General features: G+C 48.8%; 1 protein-coding gene across 2 annotated transcripts in view; it reads right to left on the bottom strand.

Annotated features, from left to right (window-relative positions):
• Window positions 1-2419: 2419 nt before the first annotated feature.
• The window catches only part of ADD2 (adducin 2), a 117662-nt gene continuing 109191 nt past the window's right edge, over window positions 2420-10890 (bottom strand). For both annotated transcript variants that reach the window (XM_070476452.1, XM_070476445.1), the window contains one exon: window positions 2420-8918. In XM_070476452.1, coding sequence (XP_070332553.1) covers window positions 8611-8918 — 308 coding nt within the window. In that variant the 3' untranslated portion in view covers window positions 2420-8610. The remainder of the gene's footprint in view (window positions 8919-10890) is intronic.

The raw sequence follows: 10890 nt of genomic DNA, 5'->3' as shown, positions 1-10890 counted from the left end.
CTAATAAGTGGATATTAATAAAGATTTTCTTAACCTCTTCCTGCTTTTTGTAGTAATTCAGCTTCACTGAGGAGTACATCTTCCCACTTCTCAGACTGGTTCCCGCATTTGAATTGCTAAATCACTACCACACTGTTATTCTCCCTGTTTATTGCTGGAAGAGTGAGATCTTTATCTGATTAAAGACAGTCCCATCAGAGGTGCGTGGCTCTCTGTCCAAAGGTCCAAAGGAAGAGAAAAGGAAAGATTTTTGCATCTAAAGGTTACATTTTGTCAGATTCGTGGTCTAGTTATCTGTGTGGCACAGTGGACCATGCAATAACTTGACTGAAAACTTCCTTTTTCATATTTATTAGGGTGGCCAGCACTAGCTGGGGTCCCAACACTCTAACCCTTGTCAGGATCCTGGTGCTGAGGCATCTCATCTTCCCCTTGTTACTGAGACCTTGAAAATAGGGTTCCAGCTGTGTGAACCCTGGACCTGGCTCTCTGCCTTGAGGCCAGGTCCCTGGTCCCCCATCCCCTGCCCCTGGCCACATCTCCTCCTCCTGTGTCCTGGGCATCCCTCACTGCTATCAGTTATCTGGCTTCCACTGTGGGTCCCTTCCCTCTCCTCAGCAGGCTGGCTCACCTTTCACACATGGTTGGTTAACCTTAAATCTTCCTTCTTGCACTTTATTTCTTGTTGTTCAGTTGCTAAGTCATGTCTGACTCTTTCCAATCACATGGACTGCAGCATGACAGGCTCCTCTGTCTTCCGCTGTCTCCCAGAGTCCACTGAAATTCATGTTGATTGAGTTGGTGATGCCATGCAACCATCTCATCCTCTGCCACCCCCTTCTTTTGCCCTCAATCTTTCCCAGCATCAGGGCCTTTTCCAGAGAGTTGGCTTTTAGCATCAGGTGGCCAGAGTCTTGGAACTTCTGCATCAGTCCTTCCAGTCAATATTCAGGGTTGATTTCCTTTAGGATTGACTGGTTCAATCTCCTTGCAGTCCAAGGGACTCTCAAGAGTCTTCTGCAGCACCACAATTTGAAAGCGTCAATTCTTTGACCCTCAGCCTTCTTATGGTCCAACTCACATCCATACGTGACTACTGGAAAAACTATAGCTTTGACTATATGCATCTTTGTTGGCAAAGTGATGTCTCTGCTTTTTGATATGCTGTCTAGGTTTGTCATAGCTTTCCTTCCAAGGAGCAAGTATGTTTTCATTTCATGGTTGCAGTCACCATCCGCAGTGATTTTGGAGCCCAGGGAAATAAAATCTGTCACCGCTTTCACTTTTTCCCTATCTATTTGCTATGAAGTGATGGAACGGGATGCCATCTTAACTTTTTGAACATTGAGTTTTAAGTCAGCGTTTTCACTCTCCTTTTTCACCCACATCATTAGTTCCTCTTCGCTTTCTACCATCAGAGTGGTATCATCTGCATATCTGAGGTTGAGGTTGTTGATATTTGAAGAAAGCCCTCAGTGTTTCTAGCTGGTGGAGGGCACTCTGCCGCCATGTTTGGATGCCTTTAGCCACCACAGTGGAAATTTAGGAGGAGGAGGCGCTCATGGCTTTGGGCCAGGGGGAGAGCCTCAGCTCCTGGGGGAAGCCCGTGGGGACTTTGGGGCACCTGGATACAAAAAGAGGCTGCATTGTGGAAACAGTGGGCCTGGGAGTGGTGGTTGAGTCTGTCTCTGTGGGGGTCTCTTTGCTCAGGACACTGGGTAGTGAGCAGTGGGGAAGAACTTGGGTCACCTAGAAGAACTTGGTTTGCTTTTGAGCTTTACATATTTACCCATGGCCCAAGACAATTTCTGAGGCTGATTCCTCATCTGTATAATGGGTAATATTAATAGGATTGTGCTCTTAGTTTATGGGGATTAAATGAGGTGCTATAAGTTGCTTAAACAGAGCCTGACTGATGTGTGTGGACCTTCAACAAACACCGGGCCTCTTATTTGAGTAAAGATCAGCTGGGAGGGGCAAAACAATTCTTCCCTCCTCTTCTTTCTCCCGTAGTATCTCTGTTCCCCTTTCACTCTTCAAGGTGACATATTAGCTCTCCCCCCCCCCAACCCTCACTGTCCTCTGATTCTGGAACCTCTTTCTGTTCCAGTCTGTGAATTTGTTCCCTGCTTCCCTGTGGGGCCCACCCACAGGTTTGTTTCTGCAACTCCCTCCCATCCAATCCATCTGAATGGACTGTCCTCCACAGAGCCATTCACAAATCCACACGGCCTTTCCCTTCTCAGAAGGCTGTAGCATTTTATCACCTCCCTCCCCAGTCAGAACTTAATATATCCAACTTTCCAAGCAAGAGGTCTCTGGGATAAAAGTTTCCACGTAGGGAGCACCCCTCTGGCTTCTGAGCCCCACAGAGCTGGAAAAACTGGGTAGCCGAGAGAGAGGGGTCACACACTGGGAAGCCAAGCATGGTAGATTTACTAGGGTAATATCTGCAGGTGAGAAAACAGCACATACATACAGAAATCCAGGGGCAGAGATATCACCTGGCACCACAAACACCAAAGCAGCAGGGGGCTCAGCAAGTGGCTTTGGAAAGTTCTCTTGAAAATCCAAGGGCAGCTTTGGTGCTCAGAGATTCAAACAGAAAACTGTACAAAACCAACCCATAAATATATATATATATATTATATTATATATGTGTGTGTGTATATATATAAAAATTGCAAAATAAAAGCCCAAGAAACTAGTCAATCTGCACACCAGTGGCTCAAAAAGTGTTAGCATAAAGGCAAAACCCTTTGTGGGGAGGATGCACAATCCGGGGGCTGGCATTTCAGTAGCAGAAAGAGTATTTACATGGAACCCCTATTTGAAACCTCACAATACTAGGAAAAGCTAAACACAGACCAGGTATGTACAAGGGGAAGACGATTGTCAGACACAGACGTATCACCGAGACCATCCACAGCTTTAGAGAACACTGCACTCCGCCAGGGCCCCTGTGCCCCGCCAGGCCAGCCAGGCTCAGGACCAGTTCTGCACCCCTTCTCCCCGCACTGGGAGAGGGCTGGGACTCGGCGGTGTAGCATAGTTTACAGAAGTTTCAAGGTGGAGCAGCCTGTGGAGATCAATCACCCACAAAGCAGGACTGATAGGCATGGGGTAGAGTTGAAATGTAGGGGTTGGGGTCCCCAAAATCTATTCCCATTTTATGAAGGCTTTGATGTACTTAATGCAGCCCCTGTCCTTGGTCCACCTGTCTTCCTCCTTCTGGTTCACTTTCAAAGAGAAGATCTGGCCTTTGCATGTCTCAGAATTATACAAGATTCTGGGGAAAAGAGATTAGGGCTTTTCTTGCTCTTCTCCTACCAATCCCCTCAAGGCCTCATTTTCTTCACACTGCTAAGAGTGAGGGGGGTTTATCCATCACTGCTGCTTGGGAAGAGTGGGTGAGAAATGTCGGGGGCTGACTATCCGGGGGCAGCCACTGGTACTTCCCCAGGCCAGCCTCGCCCAAGTCCCTCCTCACGTCAGTAATGGCGACCACCCCTTCTCTGTCTTCAGGCCCCAATGTCTCATAGTGATGACTCAACTCTGGGGGCAATCTTGAAGGCAAAGGTCACCAAATATCAATTTGGCAAAACTTCATACCACCTAAGTATAAACCAACACGAACCACAACTTCTACACTTCTAAGAAAACCCTAACCGAAGATTCTCCCTCATCATTCCCAAAAGGAGAAGCCTGTCTATATGAAAAGAACGCAAGGTGCTTTCTCGGGTCGAGAGGGACACCCCGCCTGGAACCCTCATGCCGAGTCCTGCGTAAGGTGGCTTCTCACTGTGCGAGGCTGAAGAGGGATCGGCGTGCATGGGTGACAGGCCTCTACCTGTGCACTCAGTTCTGGTAAAAAGGAGGTCACGTCCATGCCTAGACAGGAGGTCTGGCGCTCATCACCCTACTGTGTACTGTGCACATTTTTTCATATTGTGGCACCCGTGGACCTGCCCACAGATAAACAGCCAACGAGCACATGAGTCAGCTCAGGCCTCTGACACTCTAAAGCACCCCTCTCAGAACAGATGTGGAGCTGTGGTGACAGAACGTCCCTCCAGGTTTTCAACTGTGAGGATCCCTGTCGTTTCTGAGGAGGTGGAGAGCACAGATGTGTCCCCTCCTTCATTCCTTCTCAGACTCTTTAAATGTTATCATCTTAGGCTTGAGCTCATGTGGTACAGAAGATGTAAAAGGACCTGCTTCTTCTGCGTTCAGAGAGACAACTGCAAAGTACAGCCACCTCGAGGGTTGCCACTGGCCCACATGAGGATCCTGGGGGAAGGCAGTAACTTTTTTCATTTGTTCAATAGACAAAAACTGCATACTCCTGCCTGGAGCTACAGCATAAAATGTATCCTCATGCAAAAGATGGCACAGAGGCTGAGGGTGGGCTATGTGTCCATCCGCCCCTCTGCCTACCTCCATGGAAAAATCCACCCTTCTTTTCCATCTTCTAGGCTTTCAGAAGTGAACTGTGCTGTTGGGTGAATGGTTCTCTCAAACCCACAGCAACCAGAGAAGTGGCCCCATGGCCCTTCTCCCCATGTTGACGGTAGGAGCCCTCTGTGATGACAGCCCCGAGCCACATGCATGACTGTCTTGCCCCATTCAGGAGTGACCGACATACCACTGGGCAGGGGGCAGAGGCTGGGCTCCATGGAAAATCAGTGGTCTAAGAGTGATGCTCCCCAGTGGGGTTCCTACTGGACCAGGCTTCTTATCCAGCTCCCTCCCACCAAGTCCTTTAAAAAGAATTCATCTCTCTATAGAAGAACACCATCTTCTTTACAGGAGCGTAGAGGGAGGTTACTTTTATCTGTATAACCTGGCCGAAGTCAGACAGTGACTTGGGTCAGGTCTGGAGGCTCTTATGGAGCACAGATCTGTGCTGGTCTCTTCGCAGCACTTTTTGTAAAGTTTCAGGGAAGTTTGTGCATGCTCTCACACGTCACTGCTGGGTGCCAGCCCATGCACAGAGAGCCACTGAGGCCAAGCTTGCGTCTCCACAAGCATCTCTCCCTCTGCCTCCTCACTCCCACACCTGCCCGTCTTCCCAAGGAAACAGGCTCAGAAACCACTCCACTCCCCAGTTCAGCCTCCAGACCGCAGCTTGTTTGTCTACACTTTCTCATCCTTTTCCATTGTATAGCTACACTTTACTGGAAACTATCCTATGGCCTAACAATTTTGAGCTTCCCATATGTACATTTTCTCCAGACAGAAAACCGGTCAAAGTATTCAGCCAAACTTTTATTCAGAGCCAAAGAACACGTCCCTTCTTCTCACCCTAAGAGCCTGTGGTCTTGTTTGGCCCCCACGCCTGCTTCTGTAGCACTCAGAGCACGGCCTCTGAGCCCCACCAGCATTTCCTACACTCGCGAGGGGAGGAGAAAAGGACTGCGGGACACCGCAGCTCTCCTAGCAACTCTAGCCCGAGACAAAACAGAACCCCAAACTGCACTGAGCACTAGCTCTTTGACTATCCCTTCTCCTCACTGTAAAGTTCTCATCAGACGCCTTCTCCAGAGAATTTCATGGGAATGAATTCTGCACTGCAAGCTCACTATTTGCTATAAAGATAAAGGCAGTGTAAGGCAGCTTACCACACCTGTTTCGACACTGATGTTTCAGAAATTCCTCATCATGGAGTCCTCCCAATCCTCCAGCACTGTCCCCGCACCACCACCCCGCCCTCCACTCCATTCTCCACTCAGCCACCAAAGGAATTTTTCTAAAATGCAAACTGCTCTTGATCTACCCTGACCACAGCCCTCAGCGGCTCCAGACACTGTACATGAGAAAGTCTAGCTCCCTCACACCTTCTACCAGTTTCTTTACAATACACCCTGCTCACCCATGAACTAAAGCCCACCTCCCACCTCACACTGTCTGTCCCAGCAACATTGAATCACTCCATGGACACACCTGACATTCCAAACTTCCAGGCCTTTGCACATGCACTTCAACTATCACCATTGTCCTGCTCAGCCTCTTGTCCTCCTGGAAAATTTCTCTTTGTTCTGAAAACCTAACTCAAGCATCACTCCTTGCAGGAAGGTTTCTCTGGCCTGGAAGATAGTAAATTGATGCCTCCTTATGCCACCTCCACACCCTTGCCTATTCTGTAACATGCCTCCTAGACTTGGGAGACCTCCTCTGGGCAGGGACAGTCCTCAGGCCTGGCCCATGACCCAAGCTCATGCATGGTTTTTGAACACATGAAGAAGGAACAGATGGATGGATATGAGGTGGCCCCACGGCATAAACTCCTGCAAGGCACGTTCATCTAAATGAGGCCTCCCTGTTGTAAAGAGAATGGAGAGAATTTGTTGAAAGCAAAGAGTCAGTCAAGATTCTTTGAGCTACAGTCACTCAAACACAGAAAGCTGCACCAGTGGCTGTGTCCATCCTACCTTGCTCTTACCACCACCTGCCACTGACTATTCTAGTCACAACGATTGTTTTCTTTTAATGTCAGCATAGTGCCTGCTGCTAAGTGGATCCTTAACAAATATCAGGATGAATGGATGGATGTGAAATAGTTTTCCTTAAAAGAAGGCATCAAAGGATTGGCTTTCAAAGGCATTTCCCACATCACAGACGTTTCTGACCTGGGTCGTCCATCACAAGATTTGACTCAGAAGTAAAACAGAGGAGTCTGGGCAGCAGTTAGGAATCTGCTCTAGGGACACCCAGTATCGGGCTTTCTTTAGTGATGTGTCAGTTTCATTTCTTTGCCCTATCCTTACCAACTATGGATGGTACTCCTGGCCCCAACCAGAAGGCTCTGGCCTCTCCTTTGTCAGAAGCCCACACTAGCCCAGCCACAGCTGACAGTCACCAGGAACTTACTTTGCACTGATGGGAGAAAAGGTGGGTGGTCTCCCACCTTCACTTATGCAGTGGAGAACCAGTTGCAGAAACGAAACAGTCCTGGACTAAAACAACCACTCTTGGGAAGTAAAGTTTTCTGATCATCACAGCTGCTAAGTGCAAAGGCTCTGACTCTGACAGACCTGGATTCAATCCAGGCTCTGGATCTTTCTAGCCAAGTCACTGAAACAAGTCAATTATCTTTTGGGGGGCTCAGTTTTCATACCCATTAAATTGGAATAATCTGACCCACATCACAGTACTGTCTCAAGAGTTAAAGGATATAGTGTATGTGAAGCCTGCATAGTGTGTGTGTATGTGTGTGAGTGTGTGTGTGTAGTAAGTGCTCAAAAGTGGAAAACTATGATCAAGAACTTTCAAAAATACTTTGACAATATTCAGGACAGAAAGGGAAAATATTCTTTGAAGACACTGTGCTTAAAAGAGAATGGATTGTCTATTTTTTAGGAGCCAACAATGCTCATAGATCAATGTCCCACCGAAAGGTATGAAAGATAGTGATGGCATTTCAAAAATAGCTGTGGCTCTTACAGGTCCTAGGATGGATGGACAGACAGTGACAAGGCCAGGGACACCCAAGCCTTTCTCTGAAAGCTGATCCAAGAGGATTAATCCTGAAGAGCTCACCTCATTCTCCTCTGCTGGACCCATAACCCAGAGGAGCAAAGGTCAAGGGGCCAAGGGTAAGATGCCAGTTCCAGGCTATGAGCCAGGGTTTCTAGGTTTGAGGGAAAGTCAGGGGACCCCTAATGCTGGACCAGAGGCAAACCAGACAAGCAGTGTTGCTCAAGTGTCAGGAATGCTGGAAAGGCGTCACATATCCACACTGTCCTGATCCTCCTTGTACAACCCAAAGCTAACAGAAGATCAAAATTTCCCCAAATTTCAGCCCTGAGCATGAGACGAGTTTTTTTCTAAGCTAAATTTGGTCTTAGTTTTCAAGCGCCTGAGATGCACAATTCAAATGTGGTAAGTCCCTGGCTTCTTATATTGATCAAACCATCCCCTGTTTTGTGGTTGACCTGGCTGCCCTCATGCCTGCCCACTCTTACAACTGTTACGGCCATCATTCCAGAGGTTCCATGAAGAAAGCTCAGGGTTAGTAGTTGGGGAAGCACAAGCTAAGCCATCAGCCCTTGGGAACAGGGATTAACTTCTGGAGGAGGGGACAGGTCCATTTGTCTGGGTACTGTGAGCAGCAGGGCCATTACCCTACAGGAACGAGAAGAGAGATTTCTAAATATAGTGATAGCTCCATCAGCAAGAGACTGGGTTCCCACAAGAACAAGGACCTTGCTCTGGGAAGCCTCAGCCTGTCTGAATGGGGCCTGGTTGGTGAGAGCTGGCGGCCGGCTTTGGCCCCTTGCCCTGGGCTCAGATCAGGGGCAGCATCCTTGTGAGGGTGGCCCACAACTAGGCAGTGTTGTGTCTGGAAGGAGCACAGGACCGCGAGCCAGAAGACGTGAATTCTAGTGCGAGCTCTGCCTTGAACTAGCTGAGTGACCTTGGGAAAGTCACCTGATTTCTGTGGGGCAGAGGGACAATGTGGGGTGGGGGGGACAATCTCTAAGTTTCCCATCGGAGTGTGATCCAGGGCCTATTCGATCCCTCCTCGGCCCCACGCCTCCAGGGTCAGAGATGGGAGAAGGCGGGGCAGGGGTAGGGGAGACACAAATGGGAGCCCCAGGGGACTGCGGATCAGGACTCCACTTTCTCCTTCTTTTTGCTCTTCTTCAGAAAGGATGGGGTGCGGAATTTCTTCTTCTTCTTTGAGGGAGACTTGGAAGGCGAGCCCTCTGGGGACATGGGGCCGCTGGTGACAGACTCGGTTTTGTCCTTGGAGGTATCGACATCCGTGTCAGCATTGGTGGTCATCTGGCTGAGGCCTTTGCTGAGGGAGTCCTCCACCGTCTGCTCCTCCTCTCTCCCGTTGACCACCACTCCTTCCGGCTGCGTCACTTCCGGTTCTGTGGGGGCTTTGCTTGTTTCCGTCAGCTTAGCCTCTTCTAGAAAAAGATCCAAACACATGACCCATTAGATTTCATTGAGACAAGAGCTTCTGTCTGGGGCTAACAGAACCATTTGCAGGCAATTCTATATGGGAAATCTAGAGCTATGGGAGTGGCAGGCTGATGTCCGTCAGGGGAGGGAGTGGCAGGGCTCTCTCCGAGACAGTAGAGAACAGGCCCTTGGCAGGCTAGGGACTCTGGGCTCTTGTCTACAAATGTAAATGGGTCATGATGTCCAAACGTGGCAGCAACCCAGCAAGGGCCCAGGTGGGAGCTTTCCTTGGTATGGACAGAGTGAGGAAACAGACACGGGCAACAGAGAGGCTGGACAGCTCAGGGGAGGTGTCTAAGAACTGTAACTGGTTCAGTTTCACCAGTAAAAATATGAAAATGACGTTTTCATATCCATTTCATTTCCCACACCAGTGAGGAACTTTAAAAAATGGAGAGTATCTTCCCAGTAGGCAGAGCAGGACAGGCAGAGAGGAATCCCTGAGTGGCCCAGACCCTACAGACTGTTCAAGGCCAGAAACAGAACCCTCCAACCGCCCCTTCTCCTCCTTCCCACTCTGACCCCACCCTGCTTCCCACTCAAGTTCTGAAATGCATAGACAGGGAGGGAGGAAGGAAAATTCTATAACTGTAGACTTGGAAAAGTAGAAAGGAATGTGAAGATCATCTAGCTCCTCCCCATTTTACCAATGGGAAAATTGAGTAAAGTAGTAAAAGGGGACAGACTTCAGCCTCCTGCTGTCCCAGCTTAATGCTCTTTATACTGTGTGAAACTGAGAGGTGTGAGTGTATCTGTGTGTGAGAGTCATGTGTGTGAGTGCACACCCGTGTATGTGTGCAAGTGTGTGTGAGTGCACATGTGTGCGTGTGCATTATGCATGTTTGCACATGTGTCATGTGTCTGTATGTGAGTGCACATGAGTGCTTGTGTGTGCATGAGTGTACATGTGTGAAATGTGCACGTGTGCATGTAAGTATGCACGTTTGAGTGAATATGTGTATCTGTGTGAGTGTGCACGTGCATGTGTGTGAGTGCACACCTGTGTGTGTGAGTCTGTGCATGAGTGCACATTTGTGACTGTGACTGGGTGTTAGTATTCACATGTGTGAGTGCACTTCTGTGAGTGTGCAAGTGTGTGTGAGAGTGCATGTGTGCATTATGCATGTGTCTGCACATGTGTCTGTGAGTGCACACGAGTGCTTGTGTGTGTGCGAGTGTGCATGTATATGTGTGAAAGTGAACATGTGTGCTTGTGAGTATGCACATATGAGTGAGCGTGTGTATCTAAGTGTGTGAGTGTGCACATGTATGTGAGTGTGCACACGGTATGCATGTGTTGGTGTACATGTGTGAGTGTGCATGTGTGATTGCACACAAGTGTGAGTGTGCATGTTGAACACACACATGTGTACATGTTAATGTGTATGACTATTGTGTGAATGTGCATGTGAGTGTGCATGTGTATAAGTAGAAGGGATAGCTAGGGAAGGCGGGGCAGGTCATTTACAGAGTGGGACAAAACAGACATCTTGGGAAAGGGCTAGGGTTCTTGACAGGATAAAGACTGAAGAAATATCTGGTTACATGGAAGAGGCGGGTAAATTTGGGAACAGTTAGAAAGCAGCAGAATGGGCTAGTTTAACTCTCTGGGCAAACCAAAGTCTTCTCCAATGACTCCTGAGGACTGTCCTCTCTTAGTACTGAGGGTCTTGGCCCTGCCTCCCATCTTCCTTCTGTCTGGCCCACATCCTGCCATCATCCACCTACCAAGTCCTCTAAATCCCTTGACTCCTATGGTCCTTACAGCCCGCTCTCCCACCATGCATTCCCATGGTCATCACTGGCCATGCTCTTGAACACAGGAAAGCAGTCCAGACACAACCTTCCCCCTGACCACTCTCCTCTCCTCTCTTCACCTGCTTTTGGCCTAATCAACCCTCTGTCCCTGGACCCCTC

This window comes from Odocoileus virginianus, chromosome 2 (genome assembly GCF_023699985.2).
Source record: "Odocoileus virginianus isolate 20LAN1187 ecotype Illinois chromosome 2, Ovbor_1.2, whole genome shotgun sequence".
NCBI lineage: Eukaryota > Metazoa > Chordata > Mammalia > Artiodactyla > Cervidae > Odocoileus > Odocoileus virginianus.
This window is presented reverse-complemented; position numbering and strand designations above follow the sequence as displayed.